The sequence below is a fragment of the Strongylocentrotus purpuratus genome, unplaced genomic scaffold (genome assembly GCF_000002235.5).
Source record: "Strongylocentrotus purpuratus isolate Spur 01 unplaced genomic scaffold, Spur_5.0 spur5_scaffold_11, whole genome shotgun sequence".
NCBI lineage: Eukaryota > Metazoa > Echinodermata > Echinoidea > Camarodonta > Strongylocentrotidae > Strongylocentrotus > Strongylocentrotus purpuratus.
The window spans coordinates 24854744-24882676 of record NW_022145596.1 but is presented as its reverse complement, the minus strand read 5'-3'; the positions used below and the strand labels follow the sequence as shown (position 1 = coordinate 24882676).

At 37.7% G+C, this 27933-nt stretch overlaps 1 protein-coding gene across 1 annotated transcript; it reads left to right on the top strand.

Moving 5' to 3' along the window:
* Positions 1–27: 27 nt before the first annotated feature.
* Positions 28–27933, top strand: LOC763022 (major facilitator superfamily domain-containing protein 6). The gene is made up of 8 exons (XM_030980948.1): positions 28–110; positions 18051–18227; positions 21814–22626; positions 23339–23574; positions 24680–24893; positions 25726–25938; positions 26316–26516; positions 27452–27933. The coding sequence occupies exons 2-8, from the start codon at positions 18164–18166 to the stop codon at positions 27610–27612; spliced, it is 1902 nt and encodes a 633-aa protein (XP_030836808.1). The 5' UTR covers positions 28–110; positions 18051–18163; the 3' UTR covers positions 27613–27933.

Below are 27933 nucleotides of genomic sequence, written 5' to 3'. Positions count from 1 at the left end.
CATTAATGTTACAACCGGAATATATGAGTGATGTAATTGTAAATAGCCAAACAGTCAATCGTTCACTGAGAATTTCGATAATTACTGCCGACACAGGAGGCGATAGCTAGGTAAGTCACATTGTAGTGAGGGTTTTAAGCACAATCTAATCATGAAAGATTGAAAAGATATCTAAGTTTGACGGCTTGACCGATACTCATTAACTATATGCGCAGATGTGAAATGTCCAACATTGGCCAAATTAGTGATTATATTCACTGGTTTGTTATTGTATGGCATCATATTGGACAAGCCGTGTGTTCAGGGAGCTCACCTCCCTGGTATGTTCAAGCGATTTTGAGTTTTGGAAGCGACCCGTAGCTCGATCCCGACCCGTGCCACTCCAATGTGTTCATGCATGCGTATATGTATATACTTATGAATATGTATACATAATGTATGATTATATAAATATACACATATTCACATATATATATATATATATTTATATATAGTACATCTGATGTACAAGTACACCATTTTCGTAGTATAATTAGTATTAGTATCACTTTGCTAATTTTGTTTTTTGAATAAAAACAAGAAATATCGATTTAACAGTTTGTATAGTTTGCCTACACTCTTAGCAGCACTGGGTAGGAAATTACCACGAGGTTAATTTATCCAACCAACTTGACGCATTTGTGGCCTGTTTAATATTTCGCCCATATCGATGTAGGCCTAATTATTCTGTATTTTGACCCTAATTGGACATCATATATCACTCAAGCTAATCGATGAAAATGCCCAAAGTTGGTTGGATCCATTCGTGCCAGTCAATTTATACATCGTATCTGTAAGAGTATATCTGTACGAGTGTATCTTTAATACTTGGTATACCCTTTAATAATTCCAGACTGTGTTTGACCCAATTCTCATAACCCTTGGGTTAGCCTGCCATTCCAAATTCATGATCCTTGGGGACCGTACAATAATAACTTCAAGTTGAGCTCAGCATGCTCGGCAGCCGTGAAGATATTTTTAGCCTGTGTAGTGTTTGTATTATCATGCACTTCACATTTTGTCCTGAAAATAAAGAACAATTTTAAGGTACTATGTCCCTTTTGCAGGCCAAACAAATGAAAAGGGTAAATTCCAATGGCATTTGAAAGATAATACTAATTTAGAACTCCCCTTAAAAAAATGGGGCTTGAACATGTCTTTAAGTGGGAAAATAACGGCTTCTAGTTGTCGAATCGACTTAGGAGCTATAGAGCCAATAAGTCTTGATTTTCAGACCATTGTACCGCATGGTCGTTCATTTTATGCTGCGCAAAGATTCAATCAGTTTAATTTTGGCCATTACAAGAAGTGGGTTATTGATGTAGACAAATCCTGTACAGCTCATTTTATGTATTTTATTACCAAAGAAGAAGAAAAAGTCAGTCAGTCACTCAATACTGACAATAGTGTCTGACTGTGAAGTCTAGCAAGTAAACGGATTTCCTTGCATAATTTGAATATTAGGACACTGCTAATGTTTAAATTTCACAGATAGGACATTCATGACATATTCATAATTCCTGCAAAGTTCTACAGAATTTGAGGTTGGCTGCAAAAGGGGCATAGTATCTTTAAAAGAAAAATATACAAAAAATGAACCCTGCTTGCATGTATATGGCCATTATTATGTATATAGCTGGCAATGTCGTGATTGTTTACGCCTCCATTTTCCTTCTTTGGTTCTGTGCGTTTGTAAACGGATTTTCCTTGACCTTTTTTATAATAGAAATTATCCGATGAACCCGATCATTGATAATTCACTGGTTTGTTATTGTATGGCATCATATTGGACAAGCCGTGTGTTCAGGGAGCTCACCTCCCTGGTATGTTATAGCGATTTTGAGTTTTGGAAGCGACCCGTAGCTCGATCCCGACCCGTGCCACTCCAATGTGTTCATGCATGGTATATAATTATGTATATGTATACATAATGTATGATTATATAAATATACACATATTCACATGTATATATATTTATATATAGTACATCCGATGTACAAATAGACCATTTTCGTAGTATAATTAGTATTAGTATCATTTTGCTAATTTTGTTTTTTGAATAAAAACAAGAAATATCAATTTAACAGTTTGTATAGTTTGCCTAGCAGCACTGGGTAGGAAATTACCACGAGATTAATTTATCCAACCAACTTGACGCATTTGTGGCCTGTTTAATATTTCGCCCATATCGATGTAGGCCCAATTATTCTGTATTTTGACCCTAATTGGACATCATCATATCACTCAAGTTAGTCGATTAAAAATGCCCAAAGTTGGTTGGATCCATTCGTGCCAGTCAATTTATACATCGTATCTGTAAGAGTATATCTGTACGAGTGTATCTTTAATACTTGGTATCCCCTTTAACAATTCCAGACTGTATTTGACCCAATTCTCATAACCCTTGGGTTAGCCTGCCATTCCAAATTCATGATCCTTGGGGACCGTACAATAATAACTTCAAGTTGAGCTCACCATGCTCGGCAGCCGTGAAGATATTTTTAGCCTGTGTAGTGTTTGTATTATCATGCACTTCACATTTTGTCCTGAAAATAAAGAACAATTTTAAGGTACTATGTCCCTTTTGCAGGCCAAACAAATGAAAAGGTTAAATTCCAATGGCATTTGAAAGATAATACTAATTTAGAACTCCCCTTAAACAAATGGGGCTTGAAAATGTCTTTAAGTGGGAAAATAACGGCTTCTAGTTGTCAAATCGACTTAGGAGCTATAGAGCCAATAAGTAATAGTCTTGATTTTCAGACCATTGTACCGCATGGTCGTACATTTTATGCTGCGCAAAGATTCAATCAGTTTAATTTTGGCCATTACAAGAAGTGGGTTATTGATGTAGACAAATCCTGTACAGCTCATTTTATGTATTTTATTACCAAAGAAGAAGAAAAAGCCAGTCAGTCACTCAATACTGACAATAGTGTCTGACTGTGAAGTCTAGCAAGTAAACGGATTTCCTTGCATAATTTGAATATTAGGACACTGCTAATGTTTAAATTTCACAGATAGCACATTTATGACATATTCATAATTCCTGCAAAGTTCTACAGAATTTGAGGTTGGCTGCAAAAGGGGCATAGTATCTTTAAAAGAAAAATATACAAAAAATGAACCCTGCTTGCATGTATATGGCCATTATATGTATATAGCTGGCAATGTCGTGATTGTTTACGCCTCCATTTTCCTTCTTTGGTTCTGTGCGTTTGTAAACGGATTTTCCTTGACCTTTTTTATAATAGAAATTATCCGATGAACCCGATCATTGATAATTCAATTCCAAGAATTAGAGTCATTGAATGTATTCACTGGTTTGTTATTGTATGGCATCATATTGGATAAGCCGTGTGTTCAGGGAGCTCACCTCCCTGGTATGTTCAAGCGATTTTGAGTTTTGGAAGCGACCCGTAGCTCGATCCCGACCCGTGCCACTCCAATGTGTTCATGCATGGTATATAATTATGTATATGTATACATAATGTATGATTATATAAATATACACATACTCACATGTATATATATTTATATATAGTACATCCGATGTACAAATAGACCATTTTCGTAGTATAATTAGTATTAGTATCATTTTGCTAATTTTGTTTTTGAATAAAAACAAGAAATATCGATTTAACAGTTTGTATAGTTTGCCTACACTCTTAGCAGCACTGGGTAGGAAATTACCACGAGGTTAATTTATCCAACCAACTTGACGCATTTGTGGCCTGTTTAATATTTCGCCCATATCGATGTAGGCCTAATTATTCTGTATTTTGACCCTAATTGGACATCATCATATCACTCAAGTTAGTCGATTAAAAATGCCCAAAGTTGGTTGGATTCATTCGTGCCAGTCAATTTACACATCGTATCTGTAAGAGTATATCTGTACGAGTGTATCTTTAATACTTGGTAACAATTCCAGACTGTATTTGACCCAATTCTCATAACCCTTGGGTTAGCCTGCCATTCCAAACAAGCGCGTAGCCAGGATTTCATTTTAGGGGGGGCGATAGTGAGCACGCGAAGCGTGCGAATCACTTAAAGAGCGCGCGAAGCGCGCTCCCTAGGGGGGTGGGTGCAGGGAGGGGGGAGTTTTCCCCCTCCCGCGCGAAGCGCGGAAGCTTTGAAAGAAGACGATTCGTTGTACCTTTCTCGACTCATAATCCTTGTCTGAATTCAGTCCCTCCCCTCTCTCGCGCGAAGCTTTGACGTTTCATTAAATTATTAGAGAAAGAAGACGATTCGTTGTACCTTTCTCGACTCTTAATCCTTGTCTGAATTCTGTTTCCCACCCCCCTCTCGCGCGAAGCTTTGACGTTTCATTAAATTATTAGAGAAAGAAGACGATTCGTTGTACCTTTCCCGACTCATATTTTTTAATTTGAACTCAGTTTCCCCCTTCCCGCGCGAAGCGCGGAAGCTTTGACGATTCATTGTACCGTTCTCGACTCCTTTTTCCTTTTTCTTCCTACGTCCTCTTTCTTTTTTTTCTTCTCTTTCTCTCTCTTTTATTTTTGGCCGGCGTTTTGGGGGGCGGGCGACCGCCCCCACCGCCCCCCCCCCCCTGGCTACGCGCCTGATTCCAAATACATGATCATTGGGTACCGTACAATAATAACTTCAAGTTGAGCTCAGCATGCTCAGCAGTCGTGAAGATATTTTTAGCCTGTGTAGTGTTTGTATTATCATGCATTTCACATTTTGTCCTGAAAATGAAGAACAATTTTAAAGAAAAAAATACAAAATATAAACTCTGCGTGTATGTATAATATGGCTGTTTGTTCGTACTTGGCAATGTCGTGATTGTTTACGCCTCCATTTTCTATCTATATTTCTGTGCGTTTGTAAACGAATATTTTCATTGTCCTTTTTTTAAATAGAAATTATCCGATGAACCCCATCATCGATAATTCAATTCCAAGAATTAGAGCCCTTGAATGGTGCAATTTGCTTTGTTCATTATTGATCCATAATAGATAGACCTAGCTACATGTATAATAGTTGTGGGTTCATGAGTAATGTTTTCCGTTTTGTGAAAATGACAGATTTATTCAACCGTTGTTGTCTGTTTTACGTGGCGCACAGCACGGGTCTACTCTAGACTATAGTCATTATGGGGGCAGTGGGGCCTCACCAAGGGGTAGTAGGTGGGGCGAAGGGTGTATAAAAGAGGAAGAAAGCCGACAAGACGGGGTGTATGGGAGGGGCTCCTATCAGCTTCATTCGAAGTTCTTCTCCCTTTCATATGCCCCTCCCACTCTCTCTCCCTCCCTCTCTCTCTCTCTCTCTCTCTCTCTCTCTCTCTCTTATATTCCCCGTATATTCTTTCTTCGGCATTTAGAGAGGGTGGGGGGGGGGGGCAAGTGCACACCGTGCATCCTTAATGTAATAACAAGTATTGGAATTAATGGAAATTGGAAGTTTTGGAACTCAAATGAATATGCCCACATGTAAATAGGTATATATGGATGTGCATCTGTTTAACAGGTCATGGGATGTTCTGTAATTCAGAGTCAAGGTCATTCGATGACCTCTACAGAGGAGATGACATTTACTTTTCCCATGGAGATCAGAGGTAAGAGTTTTGTATAAAATTTTCTAGAAAAAACACCCCCCCCCCCCCCCCCCTTGCCTTAAGCGTACAAACATGCACATTGCTAGCTTCCAAGTTCCAGCCGCCTTCCTTTATTCTACTGGAAAATCATTTATTACAGGCGATTTTTATTGTATGTTTGAGGACCGCATAAAGCTACGCCAGCTACTCCAGCCACTTCTATTATAAAACCGAAAAACCATATCACAGGTGATAATTCATGTTTACTTTTCAGGAGTGCCTCGCTTATTTTGAAAAGGAATTGACTTTCTAAGGATGTCTTCTCGTTGTAGAAAATCTGTTTCACTATAATTATCTCACATCCAGCACGGTAAATTAAGCTATTAAACAAAATGGCATACATACTGCTCCCAGCATCTACTCTCGGTGAGATCTTCCTACGTAAGTGTCTTGTGTTTTCCATTCTTTTCACGCAAATGATCAGTGGTATATAATAGCTTACTCACTTTTTTGTATATCTTCTCCAACAGGTAAACATATTAATCAAATAACGCCCGCTTTTTAATGTAAAAGAAAAAGTTTTGTTCTCCTCATCTTACACGTACGATCGCAATTATTTTCCCAAAAGTAACTCGAGTGAAATCTCATTACGATATTGTACATCATATAATAAATCATGTTCTGATCACGTAATTGAGTCTTAATATGTCTTTAAAAAAATGGATTGCACGAGGTATTAAACGATCAACAGTGACAAAGCATAGTCTTTATTAACAAGTTATCAAATCAAAGTATAAAAAAGGTTGGATAAATATAAAAGATACAAAACTTTATTAACTACAGTTTTAAGGAGAGCGAAACAAATGTGTTATGATCATCGGTTTGAACGAGATAAAGAGGGTTCGAAAATGACATAGGGACACATTGATGACCTCTTAAATAAAACTTTTAATTAAAAAAATCCATAAACTGGCTTTAAACATACCCAATGATTAAACAGTCGATGTTACATCATCAACTTTTAAACCAGATTCATTTTACAAAATCGTTTCGCTACTATTTGCCACAAAAACAAACATGGTCTATAAAAACGAAGAATCAAGCGTTAATTACTGAGAATATGTGGCCCCCACAAGAATTAATCATTTTTCTTCCTTGCATTGACAAGTTCAGAAGTGAAAGAAGTGTTAGGAACAATCTAAAGCAAGCGGGATTGATGATGTATCATTCCGATTGTTAGTATATGATACTGAGGATTATAATTGTGAGTCGGTAGAGCAGTGGTCACGTAATCCGGTGACCCGGGTTCGAAACCAAGTCGATGCGCTAGCGCCCTTTGGTAAGGCATTAATCCTCATTACCAGGTCCCTCGGAGAGGACCTAAAGCCGTCGGCCGTCTGATTGCTTACTAACAAGCATTTATGCTTTCTTAGCAGTCAGGTAAAATAACCAACCAAACAACCAACCAAATATTTTTTTTTTGCTTATCATTAACTTCCTGTATTTTTACATAATATATGATAATAATAATAGAGAATATTTATTACGCGCATATAATGCATTGAAAATTTCTTTATGCGCTTAACAATTATGACAAATTTGAATTTATATACATATAAAAAAGTAGTTAAGCATGGGCAATTCACCTATACATGTAATTGCACCTTAGTAACACTATTTGACATGACATATTACAAATTCAACCAACCTCCAAGTCCTAACCAGCACACATCAAAAGTGGCTAGAGTTACACCAATCTTAAAAAAGGAAGATCAAATTTTGCCGGGGAGTTATAGACCAATATCAGTTTTACGGACAAAAGGTAAAGTTTTTGAAAAGTTAGGAAATACATGTCTGATAATTTTTTTTATAGAAAACTATGAAATAATATATTAACATCAGCATGGGTTTAGACATGGATACATTATAAACCTTTCACTTATGAATCTGAGCAACCAAATTACACAATATACTGATGAGGGAAGGATGAAATTAGGAGTATTAAATGATTTTGCTAAGGCTTTTGATACGATAAATCTTTCTATTCTTCTCAAGGAATTAGAACACGATGGTATACATGAAATCAGATTAGTTAATATGTATATTTATCTATAATAGCTTAATTATTGCCGCCGTGAAATGTTTATACATTCGATATTTTTTTGGCAAATACTAATGTTAGTATGCCTAAGCTTTTGGGAGTTTTTTTGTAAATTGGTTAGCTTGGAGAAGAGGTTATAGTATGACACCCCTCCCCACTCACCTACAATAGTCGTGCACTTAAAGTGTCTTAAAACACTTCGCAAGCACCACAAGACTTAGGTATAGTTATCATAATACGATATGCTATACACAAATAACGTTAGCAGTAGCATTGGGAAATTTATACATGTTTCAGATAAAGAGAGAGGTGACAGCTCTATCAACAGACTGAAGCAGAGTATCTCAAACAGAGTTGATGGATGAGACTCTAATGAACATGTATTATCTAACCATAGTAACGGAGGGAATTTGTACATCAATGTTTCTAACGTGGTGGGAAATGCGGGGGTATACAGAACGATATTAATATAAACATGAACAAAAGACACAGTGGGCGTTCAAATCACGAAGGGATTCTAAATGTCAGGTTGTGAAAAACAAAAGTGAGTTATTATAGTCGTATTTGCACTATACTATTATATATCGCATTAAAATTCATTGCATATTGTAAATTAATATGTAATCCGTAGATCTTGCTTACGATAAAGGTGATGGGTATCTTACATTGAAGGATAAGAAGACGTACTATACTCGTACCTGTTATATTCGTATAAGTGAAGAGTTAATGTGATTATTTAGTTAAAAAAGGCATTGGAAGAAGGGATATTGTGCGGACGGTGTTAAATGCAAGCCTTAAGATTATCATCAATTGCAGATTGGAGTCCGGAAAATGTTCCTATAAAAAAAAAGGAATCTTCACATTTTGTCCATTTATGAATGATATAAAATGGGGTTTTATTTTATCTAGGGTAGCCACATGAGTATTAATTCTGCTCTTCATGAATTAAGGCCCTGTAGTTATTATTACCCCCATTATTGACAGGCACCCGTTTTATGAACACGGATCGAGTGGGGCAATTGTAGGCAAAGCACCTTATCCATAGATACAAACATCGAGCAAGGATCGAACCCGTGACTTTCCGAATTAGAGCCAAGAACATTTACCAATATGCAACACGGTGCTGGCATCTCATTTTCCTCGATCGTAACTACTTTCGAAAAATCAGGTCAGGGGTCATTTCAATACCCTATCATATGTCTCATATAAATCATTTACGGATAAGATAATACTATAGACCAGTTCACGGTTAGCACATTACTGCAATGACCCCGAATATCCACAGATCTTTAAAACATGAAGAGGTCCCACTTTGTACATATTTAAATAATCACTCCTATAGCGATGGAGGTGCTACATGAATAGCCTTTGTTCCCCCTTTTCAAAGAATACTTCCACCTGTGTATCATAGAGTGCATACATGAATAATGATTACATAACTTTCATGAGCACGTATACAGTATTTCGTCTCCGTGTATTTCAAAATTTGTTCTGCAATGACCTTTATCTGCTCATGCTCAGACTGCAACCGTGAACTGGCTTATTACGTCATCGTCATGTTCGCGCCTTTTAATAAGTGATGCACAAGGCTGTCGAAATAGCCAAAGGTAGATTTGTTTTAAAGTAGTTGGTACCGTTTTGCTATGAGAAAATATCATATTTTGCGATGATTTTGGACATTCCAACATCATTATAACGGTGTTTTAAATGGGGAATGGGGTCGACGTCAACCCCCTCCCCCGCCTCACCACCCCTTTCCCATAGAGCTACACCCCTTCTGCTCTTGACAGCTAATGCACCTGTTCGTGTACTAGCTTTAACTATACAGTCAAAACAGGTCAGATATAACAATGGGTTCCCATTGGGGGTTGTAGAAGTGGAGAGGGCTACCAGGGGTACCATAAATCTTTTTAATTCGAGTCTGGCGAGAAGCTAAAGGGAATCCATGGTGACTCTTGATGTCGAGTCGCTTGGATGCCAAAGGAAGCGCTGACATCTCGCTAAACAGTGTATAACTAAAGCTGCGTCTCCGTTGTCATTCTAAAGGTTCGTTTTACCCGAGGAAAATCTCTGAATACGTTTGTTACATCAAAGATTCGTTATTCTTTTTTGATCCTCAATTTGCACCCCCCCCCCCCCTTGAGCGCCAAACCCCCAAAAAGTAAAAATCATGTGATTTTAAATGATTTTTTTCTCAAGGGGACGGGGGGCCCGGGCCCCTCGGGGCCCCCCTGGATCCACCACTGTGTTACTTTGACGGTTTAGCATTATGAAGGTTTGTTATTCCCGAGGTTTATTATTCTGAAGGTTTGTCATTCTTCTTCTTCAAGATAATCTGCCTCCTTCCATGCAGATGCCGAATACACTCTGCCTGATTGGGGTGTGCAGGTGGACCACTACACTGGGGTTCCACTACTCTGATATGAATAGTGCAGTGGGTCCTTAACGTGCAAGGGTGATGACTCTCCTGTACACGGGCCTCCATTTACCGTCCTATCCGAGGGACGGAGTGCTTTTCCACATAATATAGCCTGCGTCTATGAACAAGGGAAGGGGCACGTTAACACACAACGCAGGCTTCAGTCATCCGCCTGGGTGGGAGTCGAATCTGGGATCTTTGGTTCGACAGGCAGACGCTTTAATACCGACTGAGCCAACTCGCCTCTATAGGGTTTGTTGGCAGGTTTATATGCTGAAGGTTTGTCATTTACGAGATTCGTGATCAGGTTTAAGCATTTTGAAGGTTTGTTATTTTCAGGGTTTGTTACTTTGAAGGTTTATCATTCGGAAGGTATGTTTCTCAGAACTTCGGATTTGATCAAGCCTTCCGGATAACGAAACGTCAGAATATCCACTTTTCGGAATAACAAATTATCGGAATAACTCATCTTCGAACGGACGAAACAGGACAATAGGCTTTTGGGATAACACCCCTCTACCCGAATTAAAGAATCTTTGAAATAATAAAAACAAACTTCGACAACCTTCTTGGAAATCGAATATTCGGAATAACGATTCATCGGAACACAACTCCCTCAAATCATGTCCCACCATCCACATTAATATATCCAGGAGACAGGGAGGAAGCTGAAAATTAGCATAAATGAATCCTTTCTGAAGTCGAGGCGGGATTCATGACAGTTTTATTTCTGTGGGTATTCCCCTATGTCTGATATTCTTTCGGCTCATGGGAGCCCTTACACATTCACTATGACATAATGATAATGACGAAAGAAAATGGTGTAGGATATAGCCTAATATGCGGGTGATAGAAAGGCATGGAGAGATCGCGGGGCGATTACCGCTAAGACTGAAAATGATGATGATGATGATGATGATGATGATGATGATGATGATGATGATGACGGTAATAATGATAATAATAAAAATCATGATGAAAGAACTACTAATACTAGTACTACTACTATACTAATACTACTACTACAACTACTACTGCTGCTTCTAATACTACTACTTCTACTACTACTACTACTACTATTACTACTACTACTACTACTACTACTACTACTACTACTACTACTACTAATATTAATGATAATAATAATAATAATAATAATAATAATAATAATAATAATAATAATAATAATAATAATAATAATAATAATAATAATAATAATAAATATAATGCTATTCATGATGATGATGATGATGTGATGATAATGCTATTCAGAGCAAGGATTGGTGAGGGCCACAATCCCTCGCGACTTTCACATGCCTCCGCTTATCCAGAAAACACTCATTGCATCCACTCAACTGAGAACCGCGCATGCGCCACTTCTCCCCTCTCTTTTATCATCTGTTCGTTAACAGACTCACAGGATACAGATGATTGACCTCTGGCCAGATATATTAACTCCCCGAAACCAAGCCGAGAGATGGAGAGAGAGAGAGAGGGGGGGGGGGGAGAAAGAGAGAGAGAGAGAGAGAGAGAGAGGAAGAGGGAAAGAGAGAGAGAGAGAGAGAGAAAGAGAGAGGGAAGGAGGGAGAAATAGAGAAAGAGGAAGAGGGAGAGAGAGAGAGAGAGAGAGATCACAAAACAAACGGCATGTAGGAGAATCAGAGAATATAGCGGGATCGGGAATGCTGACTGTCTACGCCGTCATTTCATTGTCAAGGTCCGTGGAGTAAGGATTGCTGTTGCCGCATCTCTCTCATACCTGAATACTTCTCGCTCAGTATCCATGCCAACGAATTAAATTACCGCAGCTGCGTTGTCGAGCATACAAGGTACGTTTCTTAGGGACAAGCGTTAAGGAAATAACGAGTGTAGCAGATACACAAGGGGATATACATGTTGCAATGCTATCTTGTAAACACGAAGTTTGCATTTCAAAAGGTGACTTACAAAATTGTCTTTTTTTTTCTCGACGATATACTTGCGGTAGATTTCGGCTTGTATATTCGCATTTCATTTTCCGGGTAAGACGAGTGTCCCTTGGGTAGACTGACGCTCCGCCTTTGTAGGCCTACCCGATGGTAATTAACAAATAAATGATTGAATGGCTTAATTAATATGCATGTATATATAGTTTGTAGCGTAGTATATAGATAAGTCTCTGAACTGTGAACCACAAGGTACGGTGTTCGGATCCCAATGCGAGAAGACATTAATCTACATTTTGCCACACTCTACTCAGGTGTAGAAAATGGGTACCTGGTAGGATTCATTCCTTGAATGCACTCAGCGCATGCAGAGAGATAAAGCCGTGGATATTAATGTCCGCAGTCCTTTGGAAGCGTGTAGAGACGTTACAATTATCACAATGTGATAGACGCTTTATAAGAACGGCCTAATATGCCACCAACATAGAATCGAACAGTATACTTGAGAATTTGCTAAATGATACAGTGCAAATCGGCGATATTTGCTAAATCAGTTTGATAGAAAGTATGAAAAATGTTTTTTTTTTTTAATAGTACATGTAACAAGGTAGGCCCTTCGATCACCAAGTGTTAAAGGTAATACAAAGTTTTGGTATGGGGTCATGAATTTGGTTCAAATGAACATATTGGAAGCATATGCGATCCTACAATATTCAGTGACCGTTGTCGAGGTCGAAATCGACTCTAAATTTATGAAATTGTAAAAAATAAACACTTTATGTTGTATAGCTCCCTCTCAAGGTCAAGATATTAATTAAGCTATAAAACAATGTATCTTGACTAAAATCGACCGATTAGCTATTCCCATTTGGAAATTATATCGCACAACTACATATTCTGAGATTGTTATGGTCGCAGCTACCATTGTATGGCCGTAGGAGCTATTTGAAATTCATCAAAATTTACCGGGAGCACCGGTAAATGTTTATATTCAATTTTTCTCGAAAGCAGAAGTATTTTAGGGGCTAAAATTTCTAGTGCATTTAATACATCCACAGGGGCATTCAAATATATCAAAATTGTAAAGAATCATTATCCACCCAATTTTCAAAATTTACCAAAACTTTGTAATACCTTTAATGCTGTTGATGAATTATATAAGAAAGGTTTTTTCCCAAATGATGTCGTTCATAGGGAAATTTCAAAGACATGATGATGATGATGATGATACAACACGATCTCATCTAATTTCGAAAACTCAACCTCAGGCAAATTGAATAGCCTAATTGTGCGTCCCGACAATTAAGATATACATAATCCGAGCTTGGTTTCCATGGCATGTATATCGGGTATTGATATTGTCCTTGAGTTAATGTTTCGAAAATAGATGCGATCTTGTTATAATGACAACACCAATAATAATTCTAATAGTAATAGCAATACTTCTAATAATAACATCAATAATAATACAAATAATAATAAGTGAATTCTGTCTATAAAGACCAACCGTGAGAGTCAAGAAAAGTGATCTATATAGGCAGGTGGTCCTTATGTACAGGTTACTTTTAATTAGTACATTTTTCAATAAGAAACCATTTTCAAGGGAAATAAAGATGTGGTCTGTGTAGACATGTGGTCTATCTATACAGGTGGTCACTAAAGCAGGGTTGAATGTAATAATGATGATAATAGTAAGTGATGATGATGATGATGATGATGATGATGATGCTAATTTAATGAAGAAGATGATAATGGTAATATTGATAATGACATTGATGATAGCTACATGTATCCTCCCAATGATGCACGAAGTACGCCATCTTGTTCTTAGCAACGCTGCCCTATAGCCTATTAAAGGGATAGTTGAGTTCTGTTGCAGAGGGCGCTACACAAAATAATTTTGTTTGTAAGATGATGAAAAACCGAGTGTCAAATTTGAAAGAACATAATATTTAAATGACAAAAATCATCTTTATTTGATCAAAATCGGTTCAGAGACTGCTGAATAAAAACAATTTCTAATACTTGTGTACCACCACAAATATTAGATATTTTGAAAAAAATTAAAAAAACCGTTAAAAGAACGAAATAACGCCTTTTACGTCGTATTTCAGCCAATGCCGATGTTGGCTTTTTTGTTGGCATTTTCTTGTTGCTTATATTACAATATTATGATTAACGGACACCGTGTTCTTTTTAAAGTGGAGCTGAAATGGTAAGCTCGTATTGGCTAAATTTCACACATTTTGGGGTCTAAAATTACCTTCATAGCAATTTTAGGTTCTAAAAGGGCACTAGAAATGTCATAGATAAGAATAAGAGCAATAACCATGCACTTTGAAGGCATTTTTGGTCTGAAAACAGAACTAAAGTATCCATTTAAAGGTGCTAATGGCGCCATAGAGAATTCCTTCTGTTGATCGAGATCGGTATATGCAGGTTGAAATACCATGCCAAATGACATTAGTGCTGCGGCTGTGACTCAAACCATATGATGAATAATAATTTGATGACATTTTTCATCCAATATAGCACGTCATCTGTATGTCTTACGATTTAATAGACTGCAAGCTATATCTGTTACTGGTAGATTATGTGACACATGAATATCAACAACTTAATGTGGTTGGATTAGAAAGTGGCGCTTGTAAAATGGCGACTGGCTGAAATGTGCATAATATTGTGTTGCGGGTAAGCCTGAATCCGATGACCGGGGTAATAATATGTGATGCGCTTAGAAACAAAGTATTATGCCCATTATAAATGTGAGCTTTTATTATTATTATTATTATTATTATTATTATTAAAGACACATTGTCATGTATTTCTTACATACAATAAACGCTATACGGCTGCGGGAGTAGATTCCATGACATTTGCTCCGGCGACAATTGCTCCGCTGTAAATTTCATACACTAATCGAATGGCTAACTTCAACCCTGGATTCAACACTATACCCTACCCTAAACCTAACCCTAAACCTAACATAAAACCCTATTGAAACCCTAACCCTAACCCTACATCTTAGACGAAATAAAGCCCGGAGCAATTGTCGCAGGAGCAAATGTCGTGTCACCCGGGAGAAATAATAACAAAAGTTCCCTGGGAGCGCGTAGAGATGCTCTCGCCCTGTTAGAGCTTGAATAAGACAAAACACCGACTCAAATGATTATGTTTAAGTCAATTTATGTTCACACTTCCAAAAAGAATTCATATAATCCATGGTAACGTCTTATGCAATTGTACATGTACCTAATTGGTCTTGCACATAATTTTATCCTGGTGCCTTTATTGTGCAAGTATCTTTCTCTACTCCGCTCTAACTTCATATGTTTTTCTTCTTCAGGATTTACCTATCGATATTTTTCATGTCTTATCGAAAATATCTTCTTTTTCAGCCCCTCCCCCTTTACATCAGACGTTTTATTGTAAAAGAAACTATAGATTAAAAGTCTAGTTTATTCCTATTAACAAGAGTATGATTGTAAAATAAAAGAAATATGATCAATTGCTGACAGCTGAAATAAAAAAAAACAAGTTCATGGCCTGAGAGTTTTTGCTAGGATCCCCGGGGAAAGGGGTGACAGAGGTCAAAGGTTATGTGGTGTCAGAGGATGACGTCACATAGCAACACACCACGCATCCTAGGAATGCAAAGTACTGCAGGCAAACCTACAAGAAATTATAGTCATTGTGTGAGGTCCTGTCAGTGCTCTTCATAATACATATTGATGTAACTCCTATTTTTCAATTTGAAGAGGCATCGGGCACAGATGGAGGGGATGTCGAAATAAATCATACATTTCTAGAATATATGTGCCGATATGATTAAATTAGGTTCAGGTTTGGACACGTGGAAATGAATGATGAATACCGATCTTTAAACCGAACTCAGTAGACAGTGTTACACCGCAAGAACGTTAGCTCGAAAAGTATTCTATGTCACAATTATAGTGGCATTTGCCATACGTCGTGCTTGCAGTCTACACACGTACATGCCTGAAATGGGTCATTTTTGTATAGGTTATTGGCAAAACAAGCAACACAATGAACAGTATACAAACTGTTTATCGTTGGAAACATGGGCTTCGTTGATCACAGGGGACAAGCCCTCTCCACCCTTGTGAAAGGGACAGGGAAAGAAGGGAGACAAGAGACGAGAGAGGGTAGGACTCTCACCTATTAAACACACATAACAAAACACGGACCGACCGAAATACGGGTGGCAGTACAACATGAATGAAAATATTTTAAAGTATTTTATTGAGTGAAATAAATTAAAAGATGAAGAGCTGACGCTTGATAATCACGCAGAAAAGACTTTTTAAATTTGAATTTAAACTAATTTAAACTGGGGGCATTCTCGATTCAAACATCAAGAATGGTCCAATGCTTTGGGCCTTCATAAGTTAATATGGATTTAGCAAGTATAGTTCTAGTTAATAACCTACCCAACGATATCAGAATTATTAATGTTTTTAAATCTTACAACATTGAGATTAGTCAAATTCAAGATATTTGCTCACTTCTTTCATCTCGTAGATTTTTTCCCCCTCTTCTTGTCACTATGATTCTTTTTTGTACTTAATTTTCTGTAAATATGTTCACTTATTATAACTTGCATATTTGTTTGTAAATTGTATTTTCATTGTTTTATATTCTGTTCTAATTATATGTAATCACGGCCTCGCTGAAAAACAGCTTTTGCTGGATGCGGGCACAATTGTATTTTTGTTTTTAACCGTGAATAAATAAAATATACTATACCATACCATACCATTAATGGCAGATGGAATTCGTCAGATTGGCACGTGGGGGTATTTGTGTATAGTTTTATTTTTGATGAATATTAAATTAAAGAGTGAGGGTAGCGTATTATTATTAAAATGGTACATGAACTGACCGAGGCTATAACGATATAAATCATTTATCTTCAAAATATTATTTTCAACAAACATAACATCAGTAGGGGATCTTCAGGAAGTGATACAGATAACACGCATAGCTTTCTTTTGTAGAAGTAGTATTCTATGAAGATAAGAACTGTGTGTATTACCCCATACAATATTGTCATAATTTAAGTAGGGCAAAATTAATGTCGAGTAAAGCATTAGCAGGGAGGAGGTTGGCAGAAAAAACTTAACCTCATTTACAATCCCTATATATATATTGCGAGAAGTTGTTCGGCAAATGCTATCAATTTGGATTCTCCATGAGAGTTTAGTATTATCTAGTTTAACATTATGTGGTAAGTTACTTATATAATTGCTGAAGAGCATTTGTTTTTCGTAAATGTAATGATAACTTATATAGCTCTTATCCATTGTAACAATTTATCTAATTCAATATTTAGTGTATTGACCAAAATTTCACGAGATGCATGTGAGAGGAGTACATTCGAATCATCTGCAAATAAGAGAAAGGAGATTAGAGAAATTTTGGATATCGTTTATATAGGTAACAAATAAAAGTGGGCCCAAAGTGGATCCTTTTATATCATATTCATAGTTATTTCAAACGGTTATGCCATAGTTTCTCATGAAAAGTTTCCTTCCTTTACTTTAGCCCATAACATCTTTAAGCAGGAGAAACAGTATTTTAAGAATTTCTATATCTGGTTCAACTTTCCGGAGTGTTGGCTCAGTCAGTAGAGCGTCCGCCTCACAACCGGGAGGTCGTGGGTTCGAAACCCGGCCGCGTCATACCAAAAGACGTTAAAAGATGGGAGTTGTTGCTACCTTGTTTGGCGTTCAACAATAAGGGATAGAGCAGCGTCGATCTGGCGCTGCTCAGTGGCTGCCGGGCTCACGATCAATTGGGAAAAAAAGAATTTCCGTTTCGGTTTAATAAAATTTGGAGTGGACTATTAGGCTATTATTATTATTATTACTTAATAACATTTGGAGTGGACTTTAAAAGATTATTATTATTATTATTATTATTATTATTATTATTATTATTATTATATGTTCAAATATGTTTACCCATTCTTTGTCACAGCTATGCAATGTCCTGAAAACCTGTGCTGACATACTCAACCAAACTTGCAGAAATATCAGCCATCTACCGGATAAGTTCTTTTGTAACGGATCAACAACAAAAATCATTTCAAAATGGCGTGTAGCATTGACAAAGATTTTCTTCACATCAAGATGGTTTACTTTGCCTACCTCGGTGGTAAGTACATGACAAATTACCAGGATTTTAAAAAGGGGAATTCCACCTTGATATCAAATTTGGTTTTAATAGAAGCAGAGAAATGAGAGAAAACGGGTCAGTGAAGTTTGAGCAATATCCGGTAAGACTGGCTGTATGTATTTCATTGTTACCATATATACAGCGTGAGTCAAAAAAAAGTTTACACCTAGAAAATTGCTAATTATTTAAAAAAAATCATCCATGAACAGTAAACTATTATACATCTTATGAAAGAGTGTTTTATCCCGCATCATTTAGTATCATTTTGTGCCGTATGTGTTCACGCTTGGATGAACAGGAGGCATTGTTTGCGAGAGTGCAAAAATCGACTTGCGCCAAAGTTGCTTATGTGATGTTTGAATAAAACGATTGGGATTTGCGTATTAATTCGGTCTTTGCAGATCCAAATAACATCCGAAACAAAATCAATCAGGCCACAAATATCAAATATCGAATATCAAATATCAAATGTGACTTTGCTTCTGCAAAAAGCATATGCAATGCATTTCATTTGATACATTCAATTCATTCTTTCACCCTGCTAATCCCAACATAATACATGCTGTATGCATCACTTTGGCGCAAGTCGATTTTTGCACTCTCGCAAACCATGCCTCATGTTCATCCAAGCGTGAATACCTACCACACAAAAATGATACCAAATTATTTAGGATAAAACACTCTTCCATAAGATATATATCAATTTACTGTTCATAGATGATTTTTTAAATAATTAGCAATTTTCTATGTGTAAACTTTTGTTTGATTTACACGGTATAGGCCTATATTAACTGTTACTCTCTTAATTATTGTATTGAAGTCACTCGAAGGTTGTTCTGGAAAAATAAGCAAACCATATGAAATAGAGAATCAATGCAATTTACATTGTGGACGGAGACATCTATTTTAATCTTACGTACATGTACATATTTTGATGACGACAACGGGGCAAAAATAAAATGATAAGAGCAAGTTTTCATTTTAGGCAACAACGCAAACAATCAATGAAATGAAGTCTATGAAAGGAAAAGCATGAAAAAGGGTTATCGAATAAAAAAATAAAATGAAAATGGTGATATATTAGGAATATGCTTTCATTTTGATTGAGTATCGATACTATATTTCCTCTTTTACTGAACTCAGTAAAGTACGATGTATGTAATATATTCTCGAGAGTTCTAGTTTTATAAAATACATTTATGCTACGTATCTATGTTTTATTACTGCGATGCTGACGCTGGTGACATAACACGATTTTATAAAGTCAATATTATAATGTATTCATTGTTTGGATATATTTCTAATCATGAGGCGAGGCATAGAATATACTCCATGCTCGTACTTTGAAAAGTCTTTAAATAGAACACATGTGGGTGTGATATCCTGATGTAATTCGATTTCCACCCACTTGTCCTAACTATACTCTATTAGAAAACAAAGAACTCCCGTTTTGGGCTCGGTAGGCAACTGTCAATATGTCGGTGATAGATGTGTCAATTAGATGATATGCCTTGCAGGCGGCATCGATAAAGAAACGTAATTGAGGAGGAAATAATCGAAAATGCCAGAAATAGTAGAAAACCGATATGTTTTTCTGGCAACCCTGGCGATGGTACATTATGATGTCTGATGATAAAGAATGGACTCGGTCGGAATGGAAGGGGGGAGGATGTAAAGGCAGAGTGTGAATTGTGCATGAATCGAGCGACGGGAACAGAGAGAGAGAGAGCGAGAGTGAGAGAGAGAGAGAGAGAGAGACACAGAGAGAGAGAGAGAGAGAGAGAGAGAGTGAGAGTGAAAAGTAGAAATAAGACAATTGCTATTGCAATGACACGATGGGATATCGGAGAAGTTTACGATCAGTTTGAAGTTTTTAATTTAACACTGTACAATATACAAATCAAATCGAATTAACGGTCATCAATACAAATATCCTTTACTAACGACGGATAGTGATAACAACTATGGTAATAGAAATAATAATGATAATACATATTGTAATAATATATCAATATTAATCATACTAATAATAATAAAAGTATTGATAATAATAATAATAATGATGATTAATTACAAAATTCATGGAAGCAACTGAAAAAGAAAGTTACTGGCACCAGTAAATTGTTGAATTAATGAATTACTGAAAATATTCTTGATATCAATTTGATAATTTTATATAAGAAAGAAAGAAATGAGAAGAAAGAAGAAATAATGTCATTTGGTAAGGCATTAATCTATATTTGCCACACTCGACCCAGGTGAGGCAAATGAGTACCTGGTAGAAATAAATTCCTTGAAATGCTATAGAGCGCCTTAATAGCAGCTAGGCTAAAGCCGGGGTAAAAATTAATTTGTGCGCCTCGGATTAGAATTATCTATATAAATGCCTATTATTATTATTATTATTATTATTATCATCATCATTAGTAATGCCTTAGTAAAGATGTATTAACTGAATTGAATTTAATTGAATTGATGTATTGTCCACTAAAAAATGGAAATTCGTTGCTCACTGGTATTTCACGCAATCTACACAATTATACGAATTATAAAACATAATGACAAACAACAATGGCGTTACATCCAACAATACATCGATCTTCAAACTGAAGACTTAATAGTTGTAGTCTTATGAAAAACCAGAGATATAGTTTAGGTAAACCAGAAGAGGTCGGTCTCTCACATGTCCAACTGACCATGTCCGTGGTGTAATGTCAACGCAGTCGCCTCTACGAAGCGTCCGGACACAAACGGCCCCGCCCACCCTTGTCGGACAGCCCCCCCCCCCCCCAACAGCCAGGACGCGAGTCGCGTACATCAGTCGGTGCTAGCCGGGGCATTTTATTTTGTTTGTCCCAGCCAAGCAACACACAGTCAATACCATAGGGTCCGCATCCCGGCCACCGCAACATGATAGGCATGATTAGCATATTAATTATTTCTTTCCAGGGTCTTTTGGTTTTAAAAAAAAATCATTATACAAACTATCAAGTATCAACTCATAGTGAGTCGCTTTTATAGTTAGCTATCCATGTTGCGCCTAGCCACCCGCCATACCTACATGTATATTCTCATTTTAAAGAGCACCGTTGTTTTAGCTTCCACAACACTTGAGAATTGAGAGATCGACTCCTTGCTCGGTGCATATCTTATCCAAGCTCTGTCTCGACCCAAGTTGGGTCAGTCATGGGTCAGTATAGGATTTGCTACTGCTTAGAGCCAGAAGGGGGTATTAACTCATAAATTTTATGTCACATCCTTCTTGCTCTATGACAAAGGCTATCGAAATTCACTATGATTTTACAACGGCTACCCGAGGTAAAGCCAGGGTAATCAAAGAAGAAATATATAGTTCAAGCATTTATAGAAAGACCGTCCAATAGAGAAAAAATAATGCAGTCTTTACAGGCAGGTTTTGGTATAGACCGGTTCTACTTTAACACATGTTTTGATTTAAAAAAAACATTAGTTCGATGGAAACAATTTTGTTGGCATAGCCAAGTGATTGCTAACTTAGGTTTGACTCTAAACTTTATTTCGTTGTTCATTTTCATTTCATTTACAGCGTTTGCCTGCATGCTGCCATACATCTCCGTGTACTTCATTCACATTGGTCTCTCGGTATGGCAGGTTGGTATCCTCCGTTCTTTGGAGCCTATTCTCACCTTCATCGGCAGCCCTCTTTGGGGAGCATTTGCAGACAGATACAGCAAGCACCGACTAGCTACCAGCATCGCCATCAGCGGGGCCGGTGTAGTTTACTTCATGTTCCTCTTCGTGCCTCTGATGACAGGGGTGTCCCCGGACTCCTTACTGCAGGAAGTGACCGAAGACTGCGCCGAGGATACCACAGATTGGAACAACTACCATCTCATGTGTGATGATGCCGCATTGGTGGACCGCCAAGGGGTGTGGAATGATGCGAGAGGGAGTAATGTATCGTCGGAGTGTACAGATATGTGTGCGGCCGGGATGCTATCCAAAAACCACAATAGTAAATTTGCTTCCTGTTTGAGAGAGGTTGGAGGCTGGAAATGTAGCCCCTGTCCCGGGACTGAGAATCGCCCCTCTGCGGACATCCCCAAAGGCACACTGACCTTGTATGGAATATCATGCCCGTCACCAACGGGATACTCAGTCATTGGAGGAGCAGAAAACGTGACAGAATTTGATATTCAACCCTCCGTCCAACAAACTGAAAAGAATATTAGTAGTTCTTGCCTGCAGTCTGCTTGTTGCCAGTGTGCGACCAAGAATGTTCCTAACCCGCGTCAGGGTGTAACGTTTGCGATATGTATTGTCTTTTCGATGTTGGGAGTGGCATTCAACTGCAACACTCTTATGTTCTTTGATTCTCTCACCATGGAACTCATCAAGGGTAAGAGCGAATGGTCGTTAGGGCTGTACCAATACTTCAGACAAAATATAAGCCAAATAGGCGCAAAGTGTATTCTCTTTTGTCATATCCTCTTGTTTGGGATAGATCTTTTTATGTCTTAATTGTATATCATTCCCATCACGCTCTCTGTCTATTTTTCTTCATCCCTCATCCAGTCAATCGTAGTTTCTTCCCCTCCACCCCTCGCTATTTCTGATGCTCACTCTCTCTCTCTCGATTTCGATTTTTGTTTACATCCCCATCTCTCCCTCTGTTTCACACTCTCTCTCCCTCTCTCTATATATCTATTTCTCTTTCTCTCTCTTTTTCCCCCTTTCTCTCTCATCATCCCTCGCTTTCTGTCTTCATCCCCTCTTAATTTCCAATGTCCAATTATCTCTTTTTCCTGGTCATTCTTTGTCCCAGCTCTATCTTTAATACACTTTTCCCAACCCAGTTAACAACCCTCTCACCCTCTCTCTCTCTGTCTCTCTCTGTCTCTGTCTGTCTCTCTCCCTCTCTCTCACACCTTCTCCCCCCTCTCTCTCTCCATCTATCTCTCTATTTCTCTCGCTCTTAGTCTCTCTATCTCAAAATAATTTACCTTCCTTCAATCTCCGGTTCTCTCTAGTTATCTCTTCTCATACCGTCTTTCTCCCAAATTTATACTCGCATTTACTCCCAACCTTTCTATCCATCTGCCCTTGCACAGGGAAGAGAGCCGACTACGGGAAGAACCGAGTATGGGGTGCCATAAGCTGGGGGCTCTTCGCCCTCTTGAGTGGGGCGGCCATTGATCTTTACACTAACCTCACTAACGCCAAGACGGACCGTTTCGAGCCTGCCTTCATCATGTATCTCCTCGGGATGTTCATCTGTCTCGCAATCTTTCTTCATATGAAGCTTCCCGATCACAAGAAACCCGAAGCTATGAAGAAAAATTTGCAGGTTTGTATTTTGAATACCGTTCCTGACTCCTCCATCAGAGAGTACAAAACACGAGCGAAATCGTGGTAAAAAACACCAGTAATTGAGACCCTTTAAAGATACTATGTCCCTTTTGCAGCCAAACTCAAATTCTGTAGAACTTTGCAGGAATTTGAATATGTCATGTATATCCTATCTGTGAAATTTAAACGTTAGCAGTCCTTATATTCAAATTATGCAAGAAAACCCGTTTACTTGCTAGACTTCACTGTCAGACACTATTGTCAGTATTGAGTAAGTGAATAGCTTTTCCTTCTTCTTTGGTAATAACATACATAAAATGAGATGTAAAGGATTTGTCTACTACAATAACCCACTTCTTGTAATGGCCAAAATTAACTGATTGAATCTGCGCGCAGCAAAAAAAGTACGATTATGCGGTACACTGGTCTGAAAATCAAGAATATTACTTATTGGCTCTATAGCTCCTAAGTCGATTTTACAACTAATAGTCGTTATTTTCCCACTTAAAGACATTTTCAAGCCCCATTCTTTTAAGGGGAGTTCTAAATTAGTATTATCTTTCAAAAGCCATTGGAATTTAACCTTTTCATTTGTTTGGCCTGCAAAAGGGACATAGTACCTTTAAAAGTACTGCCTGAGAAATAATAAAAAATAACACTTGGATATTTTCGTAATGTAATCAAATTTAATGCATAAATCTTTGTTCGGTATCTTTTTACAAAATAAATGTACAAAATATATTTCGAAAATGGCCTGTTAGGCTAATCTAATCACTCCAAATTTATATCAAGTAAAGCTAAATTAGGCCTATTGTTAATTAATAATTTTCTACAATTTTGCTTCAAATCTTTACACTAGTCATCTGTTATTTAAGGATTATAATGTTCTAATTGGCATACCCCAAAAGGAAAACAGATTAATTCAAGTTGGAGGAGAATTATAATGTCAGATGTGTTTTTTTCGTCATCAAGAATTGTCGAACATGTCTAATTTCCTGTGTCCAAGAAAAGTAATAATTATGTTAAATATATATATATATATATACTATCATTAGTTACTGTAGTCTTTTTTATCATCCACATTGCAATATTCTCCAATCTAGGCGGTACTGTGCAATGGAGAAGTGATCCTCTTTCTCTTCGTGGTCTTCGTGACGGGTATTTCCTTCATCCTGACCTTCACCTATGTATTTATCTTCATGAAAGAACTCGACAGCTCTTACCTACTCCTAGGAATGGCTATCACCTTGACCGCTGTCGCTGAAATCCCTTTCATGTATTTCTCAGGAGCGATCATCAAGCGTGTTGGGTATGCAGGTAAGACGGCGATTCAAGTAAAGGACCTAGAACATTGCCCTGTGGGACTTACCTCCACCATTGCAGATATCCTTTTATATCGTGTATTTTGGGTTGCAGGTAGAACGAGTTTCTGATGAATGTAGAGGAAATGATGCCCTGCGACACATACACCACCATCACTTACATTACTCTCGTGTAGGCCTATGTCTATTGGTTGAGTTGATAATACAGGTACGAATGGTTCCTGGTTATTGTATAGTACTTATTATGTTGCTCTGTGGAACATGGTCCACCATCGGGGAAGGGGAGGTGGGGGGGGGGGGGCATAAAGCGAGTTGGCTATGAATTTAAGGCAGTTTCATTAGACAAGGAACATTACCGTGTGGCATTCACGTCACCATCTCTTTTGTGTTCTCCTCATTCATGCATTTTCTCTCGACGTAAACTCCTACGGAGGGGCATCGATTATGGGGTTCAGTCGTCACCCTAATGGTTTCATAAAGGACAAACACTGAGGGCAGATCATGGATGTGATTAAATTGAAAGCGCATCGAGTTACAAGCTTAGGGAACTTAAACTATGTTTTGTTTGCATCCGTCACGGTAAAAGGGGTGATTGTAAAATATATCTTTATCAATGAGTATATAGGCCTATTATGTTATCTATAGTAGACGTAAACCTATTACAATTTCCAATAATTTGCCCCACTGGCAAAACTGTTCCCGTAGGCCTATATCCATGCTTCCCAAATTTGTTTTTTCTTCCACTTCTTGATACTTTGTACAAAATAATCATATAGTTTAATATAGTCAGTAAACATTTATAATATCCGATTTCCCTTCGCTAACAGGTGTGATGTACATGACGCTAGTAGCCTACGCTATCAGATACTTTAGCTACTCGTTTGTGTACAACCCCTGGTTTATTCTACCGGTGCAGCTCCTACATGGGATCACCTACGGTCTTGCGTGGCCCATGTTCACGGCCTTCGCTAACAGCACAGCCCCTAAAGGAATGGCTAGCACCCTTCAATCAATTGTTGCTTGCTGCTTCATGGGTGTTGGTAAGGCTGGCAAGATTTTGATATTGTCCCAAAATTTTTACATTTTGACACAAAACAAAATATAAGGTATGAATGTTCACGGAGCCAATAGAAGGATTTTTTCTTCTGATGGTGAAACCCCGTTATACGAAGCCGGTCAAGTGGGGGCAGGAAATCAATATTCCTCGGTGAAAGTTTCGCCCCCTCCCTTTCTGACACTGCTGTATCAGCTCCTGTCTGTTGCATGTTGGTCTACTGTCTACACAATTCAATATTCAAGACTTTTATAAGTGTCGTGTTCTAGTGCTGCGTTTTTTTTCCAAATGGGACACCCTCGAAGCTCTATTTTTTCTAAATACATTTTCCCCACTTTCTCATTCCTTCCTTCCTGTTCATAGGAGGTGCAATTGGCAACTTTGTAGGGGGCATCATTTATGAAAACTACGGTGCTAGGATGCTGTTCAGATGTAATGGGGCGCTTTGTCTCGTATCACTTCTCATCTTCTTCTTCTTCACTGTCTTTGTCCTGAAGAAAAAAGAAAGCAGGGATGGGGCAGATGAAGACGCCGAGAAAGAACAAGATAAATGCAATATGAAAGGTAATTTTTGTCATGTGCTTGAAACAAATAGACGACTTTTTTTAGCAGATGTTTCCGCATTTATTGATAAATCAAATATCAAACATTCAATAAAAATAATAGTATAACATATGATTGATTTACATAAAGAGTGACAACTTAAATACACACATATAAAAATGCAAATAATTGAAAGCTTGGAAGTATGGAGATAAGTAAAATAATCAAGATAAATGCAGAGGCCAACTATCATAAGCAAGAATGCTTGAGTCGATAGCAGCCGATTTAATGACACGATCACATTTATTTTCTGAAAAATCAACTCAAGGGCATTTTTAATTCCCTAATGACTATATCCCTTAGAAATCACTTGTTGCTACCTTGTTTGGCGTTCAACAATAAGGGATAGAGTAACGTCGATATGGCGCTGCTCAGTGGCTGCCGGGCTCACGATCAATTGGGCAAAAAGAATTTCTGTTTCGGTTTAATAAAATTTGGAGTGGACTATTTAAATCTAAGTGGGCTAATTAAATTAAAAAATTATTAAATAAGTTAATACGTCATTGTCATGTTCGCACGTTTCAACAGGTGACATACAAGGCCATGGAATCATGGGCTGTTTTTTTATTTTTTATTTTTTTTTAATATCGATATATTGATCGTGTTATTTGGATAACTTTGAACTTTGAAACTCAATCGTTTAAAAGAATACATGTACCCCCGACCATAGACGTTTGCATGTTTCACAACCCTGTTCATATTTATTCATTATGTCGGATGATTTTATATATATGAAATACTACCCAGTATGACTTGCAAATCATAAAGTTCCACCAAGAACTGGTGGAAATACTTACATGAGTAGGCATACGAAATAGAAGACTGTTCTTTTTTGTCGTAACACTTATCTCTAAAACATGTATGTTTCTCCTTTTTAATACTTTTACTTCATATAGACGCCCCCTGTGACGCCATCAATTGGGTTGACGTCGAGAAAAGTGAAAATAGGTGTAATGACGAAGAGGAGCAAGGCTTGGTAAAACAGGTCACTGCTTTAGACGAAGAAATGGCTGATGATAATAACACTAACGCTGATGTTCATTCAAGGAACATCTGACAAGACCAATCGTTTTATTTTTTGCGGTGGCGCAGTTTTTTGGCGAAAGAAGGGAGAGAGAAAACAGTGGAAGATAGGGAAGGTGACGTGAAAAGAAGATGAGTAAGATGTTGCCATTCCTTTCTCGACTCGATTGCGTAGCTTATTCGTTCGTTTTTCATTTACCTGGTAATTACAAGTGCCGCCATTTCATCAGTCCCCTCTCCCCTCCGCAATGGCTGGACCTACGCTTTGTTTAACACTATATTGAGTGTAGCTCATCCTATCATTCTATCCACCTGGTGAGAGCGGTGCCCCTCCCCCACGCCCCCAGTGGCACCA

What these genes read in the sequence shown, in the direction of transcription:
- LOC763022 (XM_030980948.1), top strand. Translation starts at nt 18,164, where the DNA reads ATGGCGTGTAGCATTGACAAAGATTTTCTTCACATCAAGATGGTTTAC. An exon ending in CAAGCGTGTTGGGTATGCAG is followed by an intron (nt 24,894 to 25,725) that starts GTAAGACGGCGA and finishes CTTCGCTAACAG; the next exon opens with GTGTGATGTACATGACGCTA. An exon ending in AGATAAATGCAATATGAAAG is followed by an intron (nt 26,517 to 27,451) that starts GTAATTTTTGTC and finishes TACTTCATATAG; the next exon opens with ACGCCCCCTGTGACGCCATC.